Here is a 25,935-nt window from a genome sequence, read left to right as displayed (position 1 = left end):
CCTAAGGTATCATTCCTACAGAAATCTCTCTCATTACAAGAAAGAAATTCCTCATGTTTGTTTATTGCTTTTTTTCTTCCTCAAATTTTAATTAAAGGATAGAGATCAAGTCAGGACAATCTCTGTATCATTCTTTTTCCCAAAAGACCTGCTAGAATGAAGAATGGGTCAATGAAGAAATGAAAATAAATTATATATACATTTATCAGCAAACCTTAAAATTTAAGCAGACAGAAGATGGAGGACACCTCAAATGTCATTCACTGAAACATTTATTAAACACCTATCACATATACAATTCTTCCTAGCTAGGGGCTGAGAAAGATTAAAAAAAAAATCTATAGATTTCCTGATTCCTGCCATCGAGGAGCTTACCACCTAAAGAAGAAAGGTAAAACATAAAGACAAATGCATTTTTGCTTGTTCAGTCATTTTCAGTTGGTCTGACTCTTCATGAGCCCATTTGTGGTTTTCTTGGCAAAGATAGTGGAGTGGTTTGTCATTTCCTTCTCCAGCTTATTTTACAGAGGAGGAAACTGAGGCAAACAAGGTGACATGACTTGCCCAACATCACATAGCTAGTATCTCAGGCCAGACTTGAACTGTGTGGAATATGAGTCTTCTTGACTCCAGGCCTGGCATTCTACCCAGTGTGCTACCTAGCTGCCCCTAGATAAATACAATACCTATTTCAACCAGATAAATAACAAACACAAATACAATATATATTTGAACCTGATAAATATGATACAAATCAGAATGATTCTGATCCATAAGATCTTCACTAAAATCATCTTCTGATGTCTTACTGTAGTGTGGGGATGACAGGATTCTCAGAGGTCTGGCAGGCTCTACAAAGCTGGAAAGGCACTAAATTCAATCCTTAAGACAGATGAGTGCGTAGTTTTTGTTATGATAATCAGCCCTATCAAATCTGGAGGGGATCATTCCCAGAAAATGGGTCACTAGCAATTAATGGTTTTCACCAAAGCAACTACCCATATTGATGCAACGACAGATTTCTGAAGCGTAAAAGTACTAGAAAAGAGCATCGGTAGAGCCCAAAGTGCTAAGAGATCAGACGAAGGAGAGATCTCTTTCAGCCAATAGGTAGAACATGAACTATATGAATACTAAGGTCTCTTTCAGCTCTGATATACTGAGATTCTATAATAATGTCTGGGTAAAACTGTAGAGGACAGAAAATTTCACAGCTTTCTCAGAAAGATTCAAGAATGGGATGAGTAAAGGTACCACAGAACACGTTCAAGTGGGCCATTCTCAGTACGGTGGGAAGGATGAAAAGGAGGCACAGCGTCAGGAAATGGACCCTAGGGCCTGGAGTCAAATGAGAAGGAGTTGAGGCCCCGCTCTGCCACTTAGTTGCCGAATGATCCTGAACAACTCATTTGACCTCTTTGGGACTCAACGTCCTCATCTTTAAAACGAGTGAGCTGAGCTCACAGTCTCTTCCTAATCTAACATTTAGAGGTTCTGTTTGTTTCAGGTGGGGAGGAGTGAGAGCACTAGAGCAAGCACAACTAGCTAGCGCAAGGATAAAAAGTGAAAACGGTGACCCACAGGAGTCTTGCTGTACAACCCTTTAAAGACGGCAGGTACAACCAACGGAAAAGCCCTGCTCCAAGTCCAGCTGGAGTAGAGGATTTCTGCTTCCCAACAGAGCAGGCTTTTCACAACTCCTCTGATCCTATTACATGACCTCAATGTTCCAGATCCTCTTTTATCCTAATTCAGCTAAGTCCCTTTGCTTTCCTGTTCGAAAACATACCCCTTCTTTTCTCTGGTCTTGAGGAAGAACACAGGGCTTCACTTCTCCCATTCCTCCAAGCATCAGATAAGCTCCAAGAGCTGCTGCCTTTCAATAATACACTGAAGACAAAGGGGACGTTTTCTTACCTGTAGGAGATCTTCATTAAGGACTTCTGTTTTTTCAGCTCTGTGGGGAGAAGAAAAAGTAGTTTAGAGACAGGAATAAAAATGACAACTCCCCCAAATTTCAAACATTCGGGGGATTTCAAACAAAGTGGTTAAAGAGGCATGGAGCATAGAGAAATGCAGCCATCCTTGGTATCACAGAAGGAATTGAGGGGATTATCTAGTTATGCCACCTGAGGCAAGCATCCCCTCCAAAATATCCCTGACAAATGGTCTTTCCTCCAGAGCTGGGGGCCTCATTATTTTAAGAAGCCTCAAGTTGAGCAACTTTTACTATTCCTAAAAAGCAGCTCAGCGTGGAGGAAGGGAACCCCTATGCAACTGAAAGTTTGAACTTTAAATCCCTGTTCTCCAAGTGTTAGATCTTTCTTTTCTAGAAGAGTTCAACTTACAAATAGCATGCAGTGATAGCTCTTCTTCCATGTAATGTATATGCAAAATATAAACCTCTTAGCACTTGTCATACCATACTTCCTCCAGAATTCCCTCCTTTTTCCACCCAAACTTCCACTTTAAAAAAAAATCAACAATAATGTTTACTCTTCATAATTAACCCCCTTCTCAGCTTAAAAACAATTTCTAGCAAGTGCTTCAGCCCTCAAAAACCTTCCCTTGACTGTGGGAGTTGTAACAAGGGTGGAACACTCAGAGCTTTTACCAACATGCTAAAATTCAGAGGGAGCCAACAGACTTTTTTTTCCAGCAGATTATTAACATTATTATAATAATGGCTGGTTTTTATATAGCACTTTAAATTTTACAAAGAATTTCATATATGCTATCATATTTGAACCTTACAATAAATCTTGAGGTAAGTGTTACCAGTCCTCTTTTACAGATGAGGAAACTGAAATCAGAAAAGTTAAATGACCTGTTCACAGCTAGCAAGTACCTACAACAGGATTCAAAACCAAGTCAACACTTAGCACCCAGATAACAAGAATTATCAGTGTTCAAGGCTAGATTGGAACCCAGGTCTTCCTCCAACTCCAGAATTTTATCCATTGTGCCCTACTGTTTCTCAAGCCGCAGAGGAGCACCCATGTTAGAGGTGAAAGAGATTACCCTATTGTCAGAAATCATCTAATATCTCCCACAGTTTACAGAGGATAAATCCAATGCCTAGAGAGAGGTGGTTTGCTTAAGAGTCAGGAGTAGTGACCCCATTAGCCTTCGACGCAACGTTTGAAGAATCATCATTTAAAAAAATAAAATTAGAGCATCTGAGCTTTGTTCCCTCTCCCTGGAATACCTTCACCCATTAAGTAAAACCTATCCATCCATCAAGGTGCAAATCCCAAATCCCAACTCCTCCATTCAGCCACCTCTGATCACACAAACCCCACCAATCCCTCCCTTTTTTGTACTCCGATTGCACTTATCATACATTTTTGGGACTTGAGGCTATCTATACTTTGTTGTTTTCTAATTGCTTTGGGTATCTTATCAGGTATCCCCAATTATGCCTGCTGCACCTTACAGAAGGGACCATGCTCTCCAATTCTCTCATCCTGGAGCACCCAGAACAGTACTGAATATAGAACAGGTACTCAGTAAAGAAGTGTCAATATGAAAGGAGAAGTAGGTGACAGCTGCAAAGAGGACAACTCAGGCTTGAGGTAAGAAAAAAAGATCCTAAGCATTAGAACTATCTAAAAGGCATGTAATGGGCAGCCCTGAGAGGTGAGTGACAGTCTATTTCATCCTGGAGCAGGAGGTCTTCAAGCAGAGCTCAGGCAGCAACTCCTTGTCAGGTGCATTACGAGGGAATTCTTCTGGTCTGTGTGTTGGACTTAATGGCTGCTGAGGTCTCTTTCAATTCTCCGCTGTTATGATTCTGTGATAATTGTTGAGCAAAGGTATTAGAAAAATCTCTTCTCTGAAGAGATCTCTCCAGGCTCCTCAATCACCCCATGTTTGTGAATGTTCTCTGAAGAGTGAGAAAAATCATAGTGCAGAAGGGCTTTGAGGAAGTCTCTGGGCAAGTCATTCCACCTATCCTGGAACCAAGGTTTCCTCTGTAATATGAAGGGGTCCATCTAGTTCTAAAATTCTACGTTTTGTTCTCCAAGTTATAAAGCATAATAAAGACCTAAAGACTTAATATTTCTGTCAGTTTGAGGAACTTAGTGGAAGACACTGTTGTAAAACAGAAAGTATGGCTGGATTTGGAGTCAAGGGACCTAGGTTCTAATTCCAGTTTTACTACTGTGTGACCTCGGAGAAGTCATTCCAGTTCTCTGGGCCTAAAATTTTCCTCTGTAAAATAAAAGGACTAGAATAGATAATGAATCCTGAGTTCCTTTCTAATTCTAAGTCTATAAACCAAGAAGCAAGGCATGTATACCTGGTTTGTACATGTACAAGCCCTGAGAGATTCCCTTCTGCAATCCCTGTCCAGGAGAACATATACACCACCATCAACACACTCCCAAATTTCCTCCAATTCTGCTCTTGACATCTTCTTCCTGATCCGCTTCCGTCAGCCATCTGTTTCCATGGGCATTGTTGCTACCTTAGTTCAGACATTTCTCTGAACTATCAGTGCTCAGACTTTTGGATCTTAAGACACATCTGAACTCATAAAAATTACTGAGGACCCCAAAGAGCCTTCATACACATAGGTTATATCTATCAAAATTTACTTTTTTAGAAATTAAAATGGATAAAACTTTAAAGTGGTTATTTATTAGTTCATCAAAAATAACAATAAAACCATGACATGTTAACATAAGTTAACATTTTTATGAAAAATAACTATTTTCCAAAACAAAAAAAAAATTCAGTGAGAAGAATGAAGTCTTATAGAGTTTGCTTATCTCTCTCTCTGCCTTAATAGAAGACAGATGGATTCTCATATGTTTCTGCATTCAATCAGTTGTGGTATGTTGCTTTGGTTGAAATATGTGCAGAAAATCTGGCCTTATATGCATATTTCTTTGAAACAAGGAAGAGTATTTTAAGAAACAAATAACATTATAGCATTACTATGAAAGTATTTTACCTCTTGGACCCCTGAAAAGGTCTCAGAGTCCCAGGGTCGGTGGACCACATTATGACAACTGATGCAATAGAGTGATAGGTCTTTCGGTCTCCAGTCTGCTCACCTCTCCAATTCACAGTCACAACCCCACCAAATTTGGCTTCCTGGTATAACCTACCTCTATTGACATTAATCCTCTTTTCAAAATACTATCAATTCTCTATTGCTTACCACTTAAAATTCAAACTTTCAGAGTGACACTCAAGACTCCATAATCCAGCTCCAAATTACCTGGCTAGCCTTTTCTCTTCTCACAATTCCTGTTGGCTTACTTTACGGTTTGCCTGGAGTGAATTATTCTCTACTCCCTGATTATGTGTATCAGCACTTTTCCTACCTCTGTTCTTTTGCCCACAGTTTCCTATGCAAAGAATTTCCATCTTCCATTTTTGTATGTTGACTACCTACCCATCCTTCAAATCCCAGCTCAAATGCTACCCCCTCTGATCCTCCCAGATGGACAGCAATTTCTCCCTCATCTGTTCTCAGTGCACTTTATAGACCCGCTAATCAACGTCTATAGTATATTAATGTAAGGACCATTTCTCCCTCCTAAAGCGAGTTCCTTGGGACCACCTGTCTTTCTATCTCCTTCATTGCTTGAAACAGTAGACTGTGCATTCTAAGATGTAACACAATTGTTGGATAGATGTTGTTGAACGAAGACCTACCCTTTCATTCCCAAACGGTCAAAAGACGTGATCTCTTGAGTCAGAAGGGAAAATGAATTCCAAAAATAAAGGAACTTAAAAAAACTAAACATACTCTCACATTTTACAGGGAACACTTGCAAATGCTGATTGAACTACTGTTTTTATTTCTTAACACACACACACATATATATGCATAGCTGCAGTTTAGACCTGACTTCAACTCCTTAGAAGGACCCAAGATTTCACTGATGTGGATGAACCTTTAACTAACTCAAGACAGCATCTCCTCTAAGCCTTAACAGATAGTGTCCATGAGTGAATCTGTCACTAAGGAGCCAATGTATTAGTCAAAAACCTCTACATAATTAAGTAGGATGGTCACCGAGTAACAGAAACAGATCATGCCCAGGCACGCATGTACATGGTATGTTTTCAAGTGGGCAGGATCTACCAGAGCGTGGGCCCCACTCACATGGCCCTCCTAGTATGAAGAACACCACCAGCCACGGCACAGAGGCAGGAGAACACAGGATATGCAGAGGAGATGGCAAAAAGACCTGTTAGGTGGAGTTTAATGAGTGCAAGGGATTGGTACTGTGGACAGAGCAGGTAAAGCCAAGACACGCAGAGTCTGAGCAGTCTGAAACTCATTTGGCAGGCCACAGGAAGTCACCAGAGGCAGAACAGCCTAGGAAGGAAATCGGGCACATGTGTAAAAGCCACAACACCTGTTCTGAGGATATTAAATGATATCAGTGAGCTCATATGAAAAAATGGAAATAACACAAGATTACCATGACCCCTGCACAAGAATGTCACAAAACCAAACAGGCAGATAGTGAGGAGGGCCTGTACTAGGACAGGAAAAATGGGACTACAGAGGAAAGGACGGAGAGACAGCAGAGGCAGAAGTGATATCGAGTATGATGATACACAGTATGGAAAGAAGGCACTGAACCTGGAATCAGGGAAACCTGGGTTCAGATTCCACCTTAGATACTTGGTAAGCTATGTGACATAAATAAGTCATTTAACCTCTGTGCCTCAGTTTCCTCATATGTCAAATGAGGGAGCTGAACTAGATGGTCTTTGGATCTGAACAGATCTTCCTTCCAGATTTAAATGGATCATCTTATGATGCTATAAGCAACACAACTTAGTCACTGCTTACATATCTGAGGCATAGAAGTAAAGGAAACAAACAGAGACAATGGTGGCCTATCACGAGGAAAGCAATCTGTGTTTCAGACCAGTCATATGACTGCAATTCTGGGAAGTTCTGCAAGGCTTGGGGACTGGATGGTGGTGGCTGTGTACCACTGAACTGCATGGGGTTAGGAGGAAATGAGCAAAGAGTCTGAGGGATTTTCTGAAAGTTTAAGAAAAGAAGAACTGGTCTCTAGAGTTGGCTTAGTTGTGCTACTCCCAGAAGTACATTTAAGGGCTGACTAAACTCTGTTGAGAAGTCTTACTCATCAAGAGCATTTCAGCAGTGTAAAGAGACTGGGCCAAGCCCTATTAACTGCCTTTCTATGCAGTGAATCTGCTCTCTGCCTAGATCACAGGGCTCTGAAGATCATCTATTCCAACCCGCTCATTCTACAGATGAGGAAACTGAGGACTTCCCCAAAGTCACACAAGTTGTATATACATACAATCCTACAGAGGTAGGACTTGAACCCAGGTCTTCTGCCTCTAGAGCTAGTGCACTTTCCACTGTGCCACACCTTCTGACTGACTGATCTTAAGGGAAGACTAGATACTCACTTATCAAGCATGCTGCAAAAGACCCTCAGCAGGGATGGGTTAGGCTAGAAAACCTTCAAGGTCACTTTCAGTGTTTCTGTAAACACCAAAGCTTAGAAGTACCTGGGGAAGGGAAGAGAAAGGAGGAAAAAGAAACAAAAGGGAGAGAAAAAAAAGGGTGGCAGAAAACAGAAACAACAGTCCTTAGCCCCTCTAAGGGAAGGAGTGCAAGACAGGTCAACCACAGAAGTTCCACAAGCTGTAAGGTGACTTTATGAAACCATCACCTTTGGCTCCCAACTCTAGTGACTACAAGGGCACAGATTCTACCTGGGCCTCACAGGTGAGAACATCACTGCTCCAGAGCTGAAGGGACCGAAATCTGAGAACCAAAGGCTAAGCTATTTCCCCCAAGGTCACTCAGACAATAAGTGTCAAAGGTGCCTTTGGAATCCAGATCCAAACTCCAAAGCTAGTGTTCTCTCCACAGTATCATGTTGCTTGGCCAAACACAACACTGTAAGGAGGAGGTAAGAGATTACAGCAGATGTGAGAAACCTCTAAAAGTACCTCAGTCATTCAATTTTTCCATTTATCATCTCTCATTTCAAAACTAGGTATTGTATTTTATCTAGAAAAATGTGAGCAAACTCAATTTTTCCTTTTGTTGATAGTACAAACCTCTGCCCCAACTTACTCTCCAATGTCTCTTCATGGTAGAGATACCACTAAGTCATGGAGAGGCTGCAATCTGCATCCCTAGAGGGAATAACTACAGATGAAATCACTGGTTTTTTGAAGTATTAAAGAATGATATGATTGCACAGGTGTTTATAACCTATATCAGAATGCTTATTGTCTCAGGGAGGAAAGGAAGGATAGGATTTGGAACTCAAAACTTAAAAAAACTTATAATTACAAATTTTTACAAGTAGGTAATGAAGTTAATGCAAAGTTGTTGAACGCTGCCAATCTATGCACATGTTTATGCCTAAGTATCAGGACCAAGTTCTCTGTCTATAGTTTTAAGATACACTGAAACGATCAGAAGGCAGGAGGCCCTACTTCTGGCCCAAAGCTCATTGAAAAGACGAGAGTGGCTGTTCTCGTTTTTAAAAGCAAATGCTAAGGCAGGTGTATTTCCTGAAAAGGGAGCTTTGTGCATTTCAGACTGAGAACTGCACTTGAAGCCAAACCCTATCTTGTGAAAACAGCAAACTACAAAGAAAAATACAACTGTCCATATTTTTCATGGATCACTTTTCTGAACACGGTCTATTATCCCCACAATTTTAAAGCATAAGTGACACTGAACATTTGGATAAGCTTGCCAAATTATGCCTCCATAAAGACTAATGCCTCGATAAGCAGAATAACATTTGGGCTGATTTTGCACATGCTCATGTGCCATGGTTACTAGGTGCCACATGTAACAGTTAGTAATAAGATGATAAAAGAGTGGAACTGTGCAACTTCTTACTGAAGGTTGCAAAAGAAACCCTATCTTGGTATCTACCTACCTAGAAAGACATGACAAAGCTCAATGAGACAAATGAGGATACCAAAACAGCTTTGAGAATTCAACAAAAAGAACTGTATCAGAACTGGAGCATTATTATACACCAAACTGTTGTTCACATGGGTTGATATAAAAATGTAAAGAATAAAAATTATTTTAAATTCATAAAATACATAACAATTTAAGATTATTGTTTTTCTAGCTGCTGCCACACTGATCTCTGAACTACATAAAAGGAAGAGTTTTGGGGGCAGCTAGGTGGCACAGTGAATAGAGCACCTGCCCTGGAGTCAGGAGGACCTAAGTTCCAATCCGGCCTCAGCACATAATACTTCCTAGCTGTGTGACTCTGGGCAAGCCACTTAACCCCAATTGCCTCACTAAAAAAAAAAAAAAAGGAGTTTTTGAATATAGAGCAGAAAAAATTAAAACTATATGAGAACAAGATAAGGTACATATCATCCCCGCCATCCTGTCTCAAAGACGCTTTCAGCAAGTCTACAGAAGATCAGTTTACAACTCAAAACACTTATTCAGCTACAAAAATTGATATTTTATTCACCTAGACAAGGGTCCAGAGAACATGAAATACATGAGAACAAGATAGTGACTTGTCCTCAAACCATTTCTAGATGAATTCAATTTTACATAGTGTTTGAAGGCTTACAAAACACTTATCTCAAAAATCACTGGTAAGACAAGCAGTCTAAATATTATCCCCATTTTACAGATTAGGAGACTAACGACCAGGGAAGTTAAGTGACTTGCTCAAAGTCACAATGCTATTAAGAGCTGGTGTTGGAATTCAAACTGAAGCTTCCTGAATTCAAGTCCACTGGGCTTTCTATCACACTATCCTGAGGCCTTTGTCCAAAGTCACACAGGAAACTGGTATTAGAGGTGGGGAGGGAAATCAGGTCGCCTGATTGCCTGTCACTGCACCAGAAAATAGGCATCTTCTTTGAAGATAAAATGCAAATAAAAAAACACTGGGTAAAATATTCAACCTTACTAACAATCCATACACACAACAGCTAAAAAACAATCACGCTGAGCAGTACCCACCCATTAAGGTGGCAATAAATCTGTAAACATTCATTAAACCAAGGGTTGGCCAAAACTATGGAAATGGGCACATTAATACATTGCCTCCAATGGCAATACAAATTGGTGAATTTTTAAAAGCCAAATCTGGAAATTCACATCAGAGGCTGTAGCTTCGGTTGTGGCAACCTCAGACCCAGCAGCCTTATCACTTCTTCTCTGCTGAGCTGGGGGAACAGGGGTGTGATTAGATGTCTTTAAGGTATTCTGCACCTCTCATTTATTGAAGCTATTTCAAAGGAACAGATTTCAAAATAAGAAGTAGCAATGTGGCATGGTGGATGAGGTCTAGAAGGCCTAGGCTCCAGTCTAGCCTCTGACACATACTAGTTGAGTGGCTCTGGGCAACTTAGCTGAACTTCTCAGAGACCCCAGAAGACTCTCGAAGTCCGTAAGGTGGACAGCACTAATAGGGTTTCCTCCCCTGGCACTCTCTACAATGATGAAATCAAAGGTCCAAACCAACAATCAATAAACTTCCTTGTCTAAGAACACTTATCACTGGACAAGACAGGAACCGAACCTGGGTTTTCATCCATTTGGGAGCTCTCCCATGATTCAACTCCTTCCACTAATACAGGCCACCACCACCTCTATAACTGAGTCTTGCACCGAGAGATCAAGTGACCTCCCCAGGGTCATACAGTCAGGAAGTGTCAGATGGAGTACTTAAACCTGGACCTTCTTGGCTTCAAAGCTGGCTCTCTTTTCACTCTCTTGGAAAAGTGCAAAAGCTGGAGAAGGCCAGCAGGGTGAATGAGAGGTGGAAGGAGAGCACCACAGTCTGCCCAGAGGAGACAGGACCTCATACACCTTCCATACAAGTGTCACAGGGAGACCAAGGCTGAAGTCACTCATAACAACAGTATCAGCAGCTAGCATTTCTATAACCCCTTTGAAGGTTTACAGAGTGTTTTACAAATATGGTCACATTGTGGCCCCTCAAAACTAATGCCTGATAGGCTGAAGAAAAAGGTGACTGGATTACAACTTTGTGAATTCCAATTTATAGACTAAAACCACACTGGACAGACTCTTGGGGGTGGGGGTAGGGGTGGAATTCAGAAGGTGTTTCTAAAATTTAACCTTTCCTTCAGGTTGCAGGTACCACTAGTCGGGACCTCTGCTTTCCCTAAAGAAAAAGTACCTTTTGGTGGAAGCCAAGTAGAAGAAATTTATAACCCTAAACTCTAGCCACGGTCACGATCCTGGAGGCCCAGGCAACTCTAGGAGTAATTTAACTCAGACAATGCCAATCCTTAGGATTTCAGTGACTCTGACAACATGCAGCAGATCTACAGCTACATAACAATGAACAACAACTCTACATTACTACCTCCATTTTACAGATGAAGAAACAGAGTCACTAAACTATTTAGTGAAAAGTACTAGGTCAGAAGACATTGTTTGAACCTCAGCAGGGCAAGTCATTTTACCTCTTGGTTTCCTCATCTACCAAATGAGAGAACTGGACTAGATGAATTTTCAGGGTTCCTTCAAACCCCCAAATCCTACAATCCTAGTGGCTGAACTGAGACCTGAACAAAGATCATCAGTACAGTCTTTGTTCTCACACAGCATACTGCCTCCCAAGTGGATCTTTAAATATTAGTACCTTTACATGTGGAGAGTATTCTTTCAATAATTGAAAAAAAAACATTTTTTTCTTTCTTCTCCTCAGTAAAATGGATGGCTAGAGAATATTTCAAGTCTGTAACTACATCCACCATCATGATTGACAGAGCACAGAAGCAACGGGCAAATGAGGAAAATGAAACCACTGAGCTGAAGAGAAGACAGCCAGCCACAAAGTCAGTATTGCAAAGGAAAGGAAAAGCCAGGCAAAGTGAATTCTCTGGACGGCCAGAGGAACCACTCACAGCAAAGAAGAGACTTTTGCAATAGCAGAAATAACAACTTGACAGCTCAGCTGGTTACATGGAGAGATGTGAAAGAACAGCAAAACTGGAAATACAAAAAGCCTGGGGACGAAGAAAGCTTTCTGAAAGGGGCTGGCCAAATTCTGTCAAGTGACCCTGTACTACTTATCTGAAGAGAAAGGTCTAAAGAGCCACTTGTCCAAAGGGCAAAGAAAAAGGCCTGGGACAGACTTTTTGTGATACGGAGCTGCCAGAGAAAGGAGGGAAAAGAAACGTGAATATTTTAGTGGACTCTAAGCTCAATGCTTCAGAGTGCAGAGAGGCAGCTGAAAAAGCAGAGTGGTTTTGTGCTGCATTAAGAGTGTTTAGAGTAGCAAAGGTGATAACAGTCTGGTGCTCTTCGGTTGCCCAACTGCACCTGAGCGCTAACAAGCAGGAGTCTATCCAGCAGCAGTAGTGAAGGTTAAGAGAGACCATCCCAGAAGAAGCAGAGCTGGAGGAGCACAGGGGGTTTTGTCTGAAAAAGAAAAGGCTTAGGGGGAAGAGATCACCATATAAAGAAGAGGTGGAGGGCATAACTAGGATCAAAGGGTAGAAATCTTGGGCAGAGACACATTTCAATTCAATGTCAGGAAGTACATCAAGCAGTACAAGCAAAATAAAACGAACTGGCCTGAGATACACTGGATCTGATTTATATATGATCACCGGATACACTGGAAGGGACCTTAGAGAAAATCTAAGATGGGTGAGGAATCTGTGGCCGAGGTCACATGTGGCTCTCTCAGTCCTCAAGTGTGGCCCTCTGACTGAATACAAAATTCACAGAACAAATCTCCTTAATAAAAGGGTCTGTTCTGTAAAACTTGGATTCAGTCAAAAGGCCACACCCGAGGACCTAGAAAGCTACATGTGGCTGCAGGTTCCTCATCCTGATCTAAGATCATCCAAGATCATCAAGTTAGAGTTAGAAGGATCTCAAAGGTCATTTAGTCCAATCCCCTCATTTCATAAATGAGGAAACTGAGGCCCAACCAGGTTAGCTGATTTGCGAGAGGTCATATAGTTAGTACATGAGAGAGCCAGTATTTACATATGGAAAGTAACTTAGAGCCAGTACTCAGTACTTTATTTATAGAAAATAGTTAGGATACATTTTCATCCCAATTTAATAGGTGAGAAAACAGACAGTAAAGTCAGGTCACTTGCCCAAGGTGTTACAGAGAGTAGCATCACAGTCAGATGGGTCCGAGAATACAGGAGTTCCAAACCTACAACTGTAGATTATTTGCTTTCTAAAGTTTTCTGTCCACTGCTTTTAGGCAAAGACTTGGTTTTCCCCTTTTGATAACGTGGCATAAACCACTTTGCCTCTTTCAAAGTGTGGCTTTGGTGTCACTGTGCTTGCTGCTACAGATGACTGAACTTGACAGGTTAAGTTTTATGGTAGAAAAGGAAGGTTATATGATCATAAATTATAACTGAAAGGGACTTCAAAGTCATTTAGGGCTCATTCCATAGAGGAGGAAATTGAAGTCTAGACCTTTGATGACCTGCCCAAAGTCAGACTAGCAGCAGAGGTAGGATTTGAACCATGGCCTCTTTTCAACTCACCAAGCTGTCTTGTGGTACAAATATATCTTTGTACAATTAAAAAAGAAAAGAGAAGAAAAAAATTATGTACACACACATTACACACACAAGCACACACATGGACACAGGGTGTCCCCAAACCCTTAGGGTGGCTAGTTTTAAGATTATTAAGCTTGGGGAAAAGGGAGGAAGAAAGGTGGAATGAAGGAGGGAAAAGGGGGGGGGAGGGAGGGAGGTAGGGAGGGGGAGAGAGAGATTGACTCTGTTAGCTTAAAAAAAATCAGCATTTAGAATGAGATGATCTCTAATGCCCTTGTCTCTCCAAACTAAAGTGGAAATGCTGACTGCCTCTTTCACCACTGCTCTTTATTTATATCTCTCACTCCCCTTCACCTTCACACTTTAAGAGGAGTATGAAATCTTGGAGTCACAAGGTGCTTTAGAAATCATTTACTCCAGGAGTTGGATATGTCTGTTTTCGTCTGGCCTGTAAGCTAAGAATTTTTTTTTACATTTTTAAATACAGTTTCATTGTATTTAAAAATGTAAAAACCCTTCTTAGCTCACAGGCTATAGTTTGCCAAACCCTGATGTAGTCCAACTCCATTTTACAGATGAGGAAAATGTGGCCCCAAAGGGTTAGGTGAATTGCCCGAATTCACACAACCATAATACAAAAGTTACTGATAGGCTTACCTTTTCCTACCCTTTTTTATCCTCCCAGGCCCAGAAGGTCCTTATGGTCAGGGCTGGATATTATGCAATCTAAGTACTCCCCCTCCCCACTGTCTGCCACAGTGCCTTATCACAATGGGTACTCAATAAACAGTCTATATGCCTAAAGGTGTATCTTGGGGAGAGGAGGAGGGGTCAGAAATACTGATTTCCAAAGCTTTCCCCATCAGTTTTTATTGTACAAAGGACAGTTTGTACTTTGAGACTTCCCACCTTCCTTCTACTCCATAAACACTGCTTAGCTGCCTGCAGCTTTCCCAAGTCAGCTTTGTACATTCCAAAATCAAATGAGTCAGGGGTTAAATCTAAATCTAGAGAACTGGCCAAGACCTACCCGTGACTGGGCTGGGGACCTTTGGCAGGGCTACATAAATGGTAAGGACAGAGACAATGGGTCAAAAGACCAGCTGGCTATTTTAAGCTGCAGCAACTTCCCAAACATGAGAGAATCCGAGTTGCGGATCATCTTTTAGCTAAGTATTGACTTCATTCTGATAAGATGACAATGACGACGATGGTGGCATCTCACACTTTCTGTAGTGCTTTAAAGCATTCCTCACAAAAATCTACAAATACATTATCATTCCCATTTGACAGATGAGGTATATTAAGTCCCAGAGAGGCAAAGTGATTTACCTTAGATCCCACATGTTAGTGTCAAGAGGAAAACTTGAAAATTAGTCTTCAGACTTCAAATCAAATAAGTTACTATTCAAACAAGTTCAGTGATTCTTCAGAATCCTCCAAGTAGCTGACAAAGCATAAGCTAGAATGACAGTGAGAAGAGATGCCTGAGGCGGAGTACTCACTACCCATCTGGGAAGCCCTGGGAAAGTTCCCTGGCCTCTATGGAGTGAGAGTCTTCCCCTCTGTGTGCTGGTGGGGGCAGGGCTGCATGCACTCTAAGGTTCTTTCCAGTTCTGACATTCCTATGTCTAAGGTTTATTCTAGCTCTGCAATTCTGTGACTCTTCAGAGACTGAACAAAACAAACTCCTCCTGCTAGACTGATAATAACTGCCATTCATATAGCACCTAAAGGTTTGTGAAGTGCTTTAAAGACATCTGAGTCTCACAGCAGCCATGAAAAGTAGAGAGCTCCACCACCTGCCCCTCTGAAATTCCTTGTTTCTCCTTTGTACTGACTCGTAGGTAGACATCCCCTCCTTGAGGGTTGGAATTGTTTCATTTTTGCCCTTGTATCCTAAGACCCTAGTTCAGTGCCTTGCACATGGTGGCTGCTCAGTTGTGACTGACTCTTTGGGATCCCATGGACCCTACTGTCTATCTATGGGGTTTTCTTGGCAAAGATACCGGCGTGGCTTGCCATTTTCTTCACCAGTGGATTAAAGCAAAAAAAAAAAAAAGATTAAGTGACTTTCCCAGGGTCACACAGCTAGTAAGTGTCTGAGGATTCTTCCTGACTCCAGGCCCAGCACTCCATCCACTGAGCCATCTAGCTGCCTCCTAGGCAAACAGAGGTTAATTGATTTGCCCAAAGTCACACAGCTAATATAGTGTGCTCTATCCACCGAGCCATCTAGCTGCCTCTTACACATGGCAGGAGCTTAATAAATTTTTTTTGATCAACTGCTTTTTACAATGAGTAAAGTGAAGCTGAAGGAGTATTCAACACCATTTTTAAAACACCTCTCATGTGCAAAACACTGTTGTAAGGCACTGGAAACATAAAATCAAAGGTAAGTAGACCCTCCCTGCTCTCACGGAATCTGTACTGTACTGAAAGGATAACACATTTAAACTGGTAACTATATGATTTAAGGAAAGAAGAGAGCCGGGACAACGGGGGGTATAAGAAAGGCTTTTGGTGCAAAGTGGCATTTGAGTGGTAGCTAAGGATACTAAAGGCAGAGAAGAGAAAAGCAAGCATCCAAGGCACTGGGAGGAAGAGGTTAAGTGACCTGTCTTTAATCACACAGCCAGCACTATAAGAGATAGATTTTGAATTTCATCTTCCTGACTCTTTCCACTCCCAGATGCTGCCTCATGGAGGGTAATTAGTAATTATGCAGAATCTGTCTTCAAGAGGAAACTCTTCCATTAGGAAGAAGCAAGAGAATTCAATTCTGATATGTACAAAAAACTTAAGAATTTGGAAGGCCTCTGCAAGAGAACAAGTGATTGTTCAGATTTAACGTGGAAACGACTGACTCATGTACCTGGCATCCTAAGTGTTAGTCACATAACAGAGCTTAAGGGATGGAAAGGTTTTGCTCTTGGTTTTTTTTTTTTTCTGAATGTGTGAAAAAGAAGACTTTAACATCTGGATTTTTAAATACCACCCTGCCTGGCAAACAATTTGTTGTCCACACATAATGCAAGATGAAACTTACAGCTGACAAATTGCAGTCAGGTGACAACGATGATGGTGATGATAATGGTGATGACAACAATGACAATTCCTATTTCTATAACTCTTTAAAGCATTTTCCTCACAAAAACCTTCAATCAAGTTATTTCCCAGCTTCTGCTGTTTCTTTCATTAAAAGAAACCTCACTGGCTGTTGCCAAAATGACCAGTGTCTCCAGTACACACTTTACAGCAGAGCTGAACCATACTAGCGACAGGCTTGTCATAGTTTTGGGCACTCTTCATGGAAAGGATTTTCAACCAGGAAACAGATTCCAGGAAACACCTTTTTCCACATAGAAGCAAGTCATTTACAAAATGTTAAGAGGCCATTTAAAATTTTTTCTGAATGGCAATTTCTGAAACTGAAAATGTCTCAGCAAAGAATACTAGAAAAATGTATACTGAAAAGTCTTTGTACAAGCAAAATAAATACAGTTTGAATTAAAAGACAAATAGTTAAAGGGTGGAGAAGTTGTAGCAAGTTTCTCTGATAAAGGCCTGATATCCAAGATACCTAGAGAATTGATACAAATATATAAGATCTATTCCCCAATAGGTAGAGACATAGACAAAGAACACAAACAGGTAGTTTTCCAAAGAAATGCAAGCTATCAACCACATGAAAAATGCACCAAATCACTAATAATATGAGAAATACAAATAAAAACAACTCTGAAGTTGGCAAAGGTAATAAAACAGAAAATGGCAATTGCTGGAAGGGCTGTGGGAAGACAGGTACACTGATAAAGTACTGGTAGAGCTACAAATCATTAAGTCCATTCAGGAAAGCAATGTAGATTTATACTTAAAAAAATCACTGAAATGAGCATGCCTTTTGACTCAGCCATATTACTACTAAGCATATACCCCAAAGAGGTCAAAGAGAGAGGGGGAAAGAACCCATGAGTACAAAAATATTTATAGGAGTACCTTATGTAGTAGCAAAGAACTAATAACAAAGTGGGAGCCTATTGACTGGGGATTAATTGAACAAATTATGCTATATAAAATGCTAACAGATATTGTTGTATCATAAGAAATTACTAAAGGGAAGGATTCAGAGAAACCTGAGACTTGCATGAAGTGAGGCAGAAAAAAGAGAACAGAACCTGGAAAGCAATTCTGATCAGTAGAATGATCGAAACAGCAGGTTTGGGGGTCATGAAGGCCTGGCTTTGAATCCTGCCTGATGTGTGACCCTGGACAAGTCACTTAACCTAGCTGTGCCTGAGCTTCCTCATCTGCAAAATGGGAGGGAGCGGGGCTCGATGACTTCCATGGTTCCTTCTACCTCTAAATCTATGACACTCTGATGAGTGACTTTAGAAGAATATTAGTGAAGCATGTTTCCTTTCTCTTGGCAGAAAGGTATTAGACATATTTTCAGACATGGCTAATGGGTGGATTTGTTGTGCTTGAATATACTAACTCATTATAAGGGAGGGTTCCTATTTGGAGAAGGGAATTGGTGGGTATTGCTAATGAGTCAAGAAAAAAAAAGGATTGCCAAATGAAACATTTTGTAAAATACAGACAAAAGAAGCAAGTTCAGAAGGGGACACACACACAAGCATGTTTTGTTGCTACAATTTAAGTATAATAGATACTTTAAAAATGTAACAAGTTCAATTTCATATACAATCCTCTGGTATGTTCTTTATACAACTGGTATATTCACGTCTGTTGATATGCAAATAGTTTATAATAAAAAAGAAAAAAATTTTAATTTTTAAAAAAGGAAATGCTCAAGTCTGAATGAATATTTAAAAACTACTTTCGTCAATGCTTTATGTGCTCAAGGAAACTAACAGCTAAGAAAAACAGTCTTTACACTTTTATAAAGAGTTATGCTAACAACTCTGTCGTAAAGGTACCACTGACCTCATCTTATAAATGAGGAAGTTGAAGCTTAGAAAAATCATTTAAATGACATATGGCAGTCAGGAGTCCAGCCCAAACCTTCAGACACTAAATACAATGATCTTCCCACAAAGATACACAGTCTGAGCACTGAAAGACATTGTAACTCTGAGGTGCAAAGGATCAAATGAAATAATGACTGCAAAGCACTCAGCACAGTATCTGGCACATAGTAAGGGGGGTTTTGTTTTGGGTTTCTTTTTTGTTCTTGTTAACTATTATTATTACCAATGCAATGAATAAATAACCTCTTCCAGAGGACTACTGATGAAATATACCTTCTTTTTTTCAAAGAAGTGCAGAATAAGGGCTATATGGACGGATCCAGTTTGTAAATGTACTGTGTGCTGGCATTCCTATGGATGGACATGAATGTGTGTCTCAGGGAAGAGTAGTGCCCATATGGAATAAATAAAACATTTTTAAAAAAATACACTCACTTGTAAGGAATTAAAGAATCCTTAAAGGAACTTTATTTGACCCTTCAGGTTATAATGAAGAATGACTTTCAAATTCCACTAGAGAACAAACCTGATCTTTGGTAAGCTGATCTTTCTGGGCCTTGTTTTACTCACTTTACAACTGAGAGAGTTAAAACTAAACGATTTGTAAGATCCTTTTAAGCCAATAGGTAAAAGTTTTAGGGGCAGCTAGGTGGCACAGTGGATATAGCACTGGCCCTGGATTCAGGAGGACCTGCATTCAAATCTAGCCTCAGATACATAACACTTACTAGCTGTGTGACCCTGGGCAAGTCACTTAACCCCATTGCCTACCAAAACAAACAAACAAACAAAAGTTTTAGGGAAACTGGTTTCAAGTTAATTCTTAAATTAAGAATTTAACAGGTTGTCATTAAAAAAAGGCTGCAATGGAAGGAAGTGAAGTCTCAGCTGGTATGAAAAATTACATATATTTTCAGACTTCGTGGATGTACTCATCAGTTGTACATGACTTCATCTTTTTTTCCCTTTAAAAATATTTGTTATATGGTATGGCTCTCTGGAAGGAAGAAGGTATACTGGGATAAATCCTGATGAGGTAAAAAACAAAAGATATCAATAAAATTTAATATTAAAAAGGGAAAAAAAGGATTTTAAGCAGAGACAGAATGGCCCCTGGTAGAGCATACTTTTAAAGGGAATTCCTATTAAGAGACCCCAGAGGCTTCTTCCAATTCTAATAGGATTCTAGGAATCTAAGAATCAAGCTGGCCCCTCCCAGGTGTAGGTCTCTCTAAGACTACAAAGAACTATAGGTGTATTTTATTTACTTTTTTAATTTATTTTAATTTATTTTGATTGATTTATCAACAATCACTTCCATATGTTTTTGAGTTTAAAATTTTTCTCCCCCTTCCTCCCCACCACCCTCCCCCAAGACGGCACACAATCTGACATAGGCTATACATTTACATTCCTATTAAACATATGTTCACATTAGTGAAGTTGTAAGTAAGAATTAGAACCAATAGGAGAAACCACCAGAAAGAGGAAACAAAACTCAACAGAAGAGAAAAAAAATTAGCAATTCAACTCCCACAGTTCTTTCCCTGTATGTGGAGGCCTCTGGAGACGTCTTAGATCCTTGTATTGCTGATGAATGGGATGTCCCAGGGAAGACTTCTCAGTGTAATTAAGGTAATGAGTTCAGAAGGTAGGGTGAGAAATGAACTCTCAGAAGTGAAGGCTCCTCAAAGGGTCAAATAATTCTTGATTATTACTTTCAAAATCCTCCCCCACTTAGACCCTGTTTTTAAGCACTTAACAGAAAGAATAAGCCCTGCCCCACCTCCAACCTGAGCTTCAGGCCTCTTTCCTTGTCTTTGAATTTTGGGCCTGGAATGTAAGCCTCACCTCCCAGTTAAGAGGATAGGGAGAAACTTTCGAGCTTAGAATGTGAGCCCACCCCCAGTTAAGGGGGTAAGGGATAGTGGTGGGTGGAGGCTTGTTTGCGTGGTAGGCTGAGATTTACTTTCATAAGGTGGCCCCTGTTACTCCTCTCTCTCTCTCTCTCTCTCTCTCTCCATGTGTATTGAAGAAGCAGACAGCCCTCTCGAGATTGTAATAAAGGTAACCTTTACTTTCCACCTTGAAAGTCTCTGAGTTTAATTTGGGTTGGGGTTGCTGTCCCACACACTGAGAAAGGTTAAGTTTATCAATATCAGTCATCACACAACGTGGCTGTTACTGTGTACAACATTCTCCTGGTTCTGCTCACTTCACTCAGCATCAGACCACACAAGTCTTTCCAGGTTTTTCTGAAGTCAGCCTGTTCATCATTTCTTATAACACAATAGTATTCCATTACATTCACATACCACAACTTGCTCAGCCATTCCCCAATTGATGGGCATCCTCTCAATTTCCAATTCTTTGCCACCACAAAAAGAGCTGCTATAAATATTTTTGTACATGTGGGTCCTTTTCCCATTTGTATGATCTCTGTGGGATATAGCCCTAGAAGTGCTATTGCTGGGTCAAAGGGTATGCACATTTTTATAGCCCTTTGGGCATAGTTCCAAATTGCTCTCCAAAATGGTTGGATCATTTCACAACTCCACTAACAATGCATTAGTGTTCCAGTTTTCCCCACATCTTCAAAATTTATCATTTTCCTGTTTTGTCATGTTGGCCAATCTGATAGGTGTGATGTGGTACCTCAGAGTTGTTTTGATTTGCGTTTCTCTAATCAATAATGACTTAGAGCATTTTTTCATATGACTATAGAATTGCAGTTGTTCAATCATCTTAGTTGTGTAACTCTTCGTGACCCCTTTTTGGTGTTTCCTTGGCAAAGATACTGGAATGGTTTGCCATTTCCTTCTCCATATGTCCCCATTTTACAGATGAAGAAGCTGAGGCAAATAGGGTTAAGTGACTTGCCTGAGCTAATGCCTGAGGCCACATCAGAACTCAGGTTTTTCTGACTCCAGGTCTAGCACACCATCTACTTCCTCCCTCCCTGGGCCAGGTGGAGGACTATAGGTATGGAACACTGAATATAATAATCCTTCTCCATACATTATTAATAGAATTCCAAAACCCAAGATTATTTACTGCCTTTTGGTTTAACTTACAAAAGCATAAAGATCTGAGTTGGAAGGGGTTTCAGAAACCATTTAGTTCATTGTCTATAACATCCCCAAATTTAGGACTGTTACGAAACACATCTCCCTCCTCTCACAAAGATGGCATAATGCACAGATGCAAGCATGCCCAATCTGTTGGCTTATTCTGCTCAAGCATACTTCGTGATGTTCTGTTTGGGAGGGAAGGAAATAAAACATATAAAACATTTTTAAAAGAAAAGACATGTCAAGACATTTCTAAAAAGAATTTAAACTGGGGGAAAAGAGGTTCCAAGGCATAAGGTACAGAGGTGCGTATATTTTTGGATTCATTTGACTGCTCCTTCATTCAAGTCGCCCCCTCTTCTACCCTCTTCTTTCTCTCAGTATTCAGTGTGGAAAGGGAGAAAACAGAAGTTAAAAATAATGATGCCAAAAAAGAGTGCTATTCAAACATTATTTAAAGGCACAGCAAGAGAACAAAGATGAGACAGAAAGTAATGTGAAGAATTTATTACATATTTTTTAAAAAGCAGTGTGAAATGGAGATTCATGGTTTCATCCAGAATTCTCTTATATTTTGCTGTGTGTACGGAAATACTGTTTTGGGTATTTAAGTTCAAAATTTAAAAAAAAATTTAAGGGGTCTCAAAAATCAAAATTATCTTTCCTATCTCACTAAATGGTATTTTTTTATTTGTAAGTTTAGTGTTTTGTCACCATAACTAAAGGATTTATTTTGCATATGAATATTTCTCTTACTCTGGCCAAAGTCTTTAGGGCAAATGTGCACAATAATATTACTTGAGGACTTCCAACGTTTTATAGAAAAAACAATGCTAAGCAGGAAGGAAGTTCTCTCTGACCATTATTCCAGCGTCTAGTTAGGCCTTTGAAATCCACTGCCCAGTTCACTTCCCAGTCTAAAAGCCCTATGCTGTACACAACTTCTAAAATACCTTGTTTTTGGAAGGACAAGGTTTTTCCTGTTTGCACTTCTCCAATCTGAAAAGCCACAACACACAGTACAGGCTAGATGTACTTTCCCCCTGTCCATTTGGGGTAAATGTCCTGACTCCACGATTAGGTGCTGCCAGTGAAATAATACACTCCAGCCCTCCTCCACCTCCCCCCAACATTCCTGACCTCCTCCTCCTACTGCACAAGTCAGGAGTGAAATAAAAAAGTTATCTGATTTAGCTTTTAAAAATGTTCTTTCAAAAACTATAAACTACTTAACTCATTTGCTTTTTAAATTAAGAATTGGAAACATCCAACATCTTATAACCCAATCAAGCTCAAAATGGCAATGTGATCAGAATATTAAAGGTCACACCACCAAAAAACTTAGAAGAAAAGCACATCAGGTACCTTTGTGCTACAAGGCTATGGCTAGGGAGAGAATTCCTTCTCTCTCACTCCCTTTCTCAGTCTAACATCTAGAAAAAGCTTTCTACAATTGCTGCCTCCACATCCTCTCTCACTCATTCCTCAACTCTTTGTAATCTGGCTTCTAACTTAACTGATTTGATGAAATGGCTCTTTCCAAAGTTATCAAAGAACTCTTAACTGTAAGATCTGATGGTCTTTTCTTAGCCTTCATCCTTCACCTCTCTGCTGCATTTGGCACTGCTGGACCATGATCTCCTCCTGAACACCCCAGTCTCTGGGCTTTCACACTTCTCTCTCTTGCTTCTCTTGCTACCTGCGTAACTGCTCCTCAATCTCCTTTGCTGGATCATCATACCTTAATTGCTAACTGTGGGTTCCCCAGGGCTCTGTTCTAGGCCCCTGACTCTTCTCTCTCTCACCTCTCTTCTTTCCCCCTGACACTTCTCCCCAAACTCATCCCCAAGGAGTCTGGTCTCTGACCACAAAAAACAGAAGAAGAAATTCACCCTCCTTCCCTCCTTGAATAATGTGAAGGACTATGGGTATGAAACACTGCATATATTTGTCAGATATTCAATATACTGGTTAATTTTGATGAACTGTTTCCCCTGCCCCCTTTATTATTTGTTAGAGTAATGTCTCTTTGAGGGAGGGGAAGGGGTTTTTTGTGGGTGGATAAAGATGATATAAGAAAAATCTATCACTATTTTAAAAAATAAGTATAATAATATTAAAAAATGATAACAGAGTATACTTTCTTAACATTCTCATAGCTGTTTGTCTGGGCTTCTCTTTTATATTTAATCTATTCTACCTTGCAGCATTGTTATTAGGAGAGGAAGTATGGGGATGATGGAAAGATTTGGAATCAAATAACCTAGATCTGAGATTAGATGCATTTTACAATAGTTTTCATTTATAGCAGTAATAATAGCTAATATTGATATAGCATTTTAAGGTTTGCAAAGTGGCTTACACATATACACAGATGTGTGTGTGTACGCGTGCGTGTGTGAGAGATTTTGCCCTCCTAGCAACTCTATAAGGTAAATGCTATTATCCTCATTTTACAGATGAGGAAACTGAGGCAGGGAGAAGGTGAGTGTCAGACAGCTAGTAAATGTCTAAGGCAGGATTTAAAATCAGATCTTCTTGACTTTGTTCCAGTGGTCTACCCATTACACTGTGTATACTGTTCTTTTGGTTCTGCATTCTTCATTCTCTATCATCTCCTAAAAGCCTTCCATGTTCCAAAAAATATCCATTGTTCTATATGGTACATTCATTTGAATATTTTTTATTACATTCATAAAACATAATTCTTTTAGTCATTCCCCAACTGTTGGGTCCCTGAGTTCCAATTTTTTGCTATTATAAACAGAACTATTTATGAATATTTTTGCACATATGCCTCTTTGACTGTCAATAACCTCCTTGAGTTATACAATAGTGGGATCACTGGGTCAAAGTATAAACAATTTTGTAGTTTTTTTCTTGAATAATTCCAAATTATTTTGCAAACTAGCTAGGCGAAATCCAGCTCCATGTTAATTTAAAGAAATGTAAGCTAAGTAATTTTCCCCACCAACCTTCAACAATTGTTATATCACTGCTCAATCTCATTTTGGTTGTTCTTTTTCAGTCTGAGTAGATGCTTCTAACTTTCTTGCCCTTATACTTTTGGGGGTCAAGACGCTCTCAATTTTTTGCCTTTACATCTCTTTTGCCTACTTAAGCTTGTTCCAGACAACTCTAGTCAACTTAGGTTCTTTGGAACAGTATGGATATAGTTAAGCAGAAGAAATGGAATTAAGTTAATTGATTGTTAGAGTCCCCTGGACCTAAGGAAGACTACTTTGTGGTCTCTCCAGGGTGAAAATTATTTTTGGCAACTTACAGCACATTAAAATACCCCTTCGGTCCATCTTACCTATTTTTCTCTCATGGCAAAGAGAGAAACAGAAGCGCACATGAGTGCACGCGCGTGCGCACGCGCGTGCGCGCATACACACACACACACACACACACACACACACACACACACACACACACACACACGGTAGATCTTTGCCTAATCCCAAAGTAGACTCCTTCCAATCAGAAAGGTGTTCCTTTGGTGACTACACTCATAGGTCACTTACTTATTTCCTCCTTTCTTGATCTTTGAGCTCAGAGCAGCTATAAAAGTTTTTCTGCATAGACTATTAAGGATGATTCATTAACTAGACTAGTAGTTCCTCCCCAACATTTTAAAGGGCTTTACCATTCTTTCTACTCTGAAAAAATGTAAACCTCCTTGAAAACCACAAATTTTTAAATAGCTAAGTACAACTGGCCACCTCACATAGCACTGCTCTATGACTCTACCAGCACATTATCTTGTCTAACAGATCACAGAACTTCAACACAAACTCAGATCTTCTGGCATTTCATATTGAACCCATTATCTGACTCTCATACCTGTACCTGCTCTCTTACAGTCCGGTAAACTACTCCAAAATGGAATATACTCTCTCCCTTTGTCTTTCCAGTAGGTTCCTGAATAGTGTGTTAGACATTTACTAAACATCTGCCATTGAATTAACTGAATTGGATGAGGGATTTAGCTTGTTCAGTTTGGGCCCACTAGGTATAACTTGGCCCAATGCATGGAAGCTTTGAGATGCACATTTTGGCTCAATATAGAGAAAAATGACTTCATGATTAGGGCTGCTCAGGATGAAAGAGGCTGCCTGACAGGCTCTGGATTGCCCAACAGTGCACATGACATCTTCAGGAAGAAGCTGAATGACTCCTTATCAAAGTGAACAGAGGGCATTCCTGCTCAGGTATGCACTGGACTAGATAACACCTGAGATTTCCTTTGGCTCTAAGGCTCTGCTATCCCATGATAGCTAAGAAGAAAAATAAAGTCTTTGTGGGTATAGGGATGTGGGGTTGTTGGGAGGGAG

The 25,935-nt window shown here is 40.1% G+C and overlaps 1 protein-coding gene across 6 annotated transcripts in view; it reads right to left on the bottom strand.

Moving 5' to 3' along the window:
• ARHGAP17 (Rho GTPase activating protein 17) overlaps positions 1 to 25,935 on the bottom strand; it is a 129,036-nt gene that overhangs the window by 67,997 nt on the left and 35,104 nt on the right. For all 6 annotated transcript variants that reach the window (XR_002326287.2, XR_002326286.2, XM_020995433.2 and 3 more), the window contains exon 2: positions 1,918 to 1,957. Coding sequence is in view for 4 of the 6 variants with exons in the window: in XM_020995433.2 (XP_020851092.1) it covers positions 1,918 to 1,957 (40 nt within the window). In the remaining 2 variants the exon portion in view is untranslated. The remainder of the gene's footprint in view (positions 1 to 1,917; positions 1,958 to 25,935) is intronic.

Source organism: Phascolarctos cinereus, unplaced genomic scaffold (assembly GCF_003287225.1).
Source record: "Phascolarctos cinereus isolate Bilbo 61053 unplaced genomic scaffold, phaCin_HiC Scaffold_4;HRSCAF=312, whole genome shotgun sequence".
Taxonomy (NCBI): Eukaryota; Metazoa; Chordata; class Mammalia; order Diprotodontia; family Phascolarctidae; genus Phascolarctos; species Phascolarctos cinereus.
Note: the sequence above shows the minus strand (reverse complement) of the source record. Positions and strands in the feature narration are given on the sequence as shown.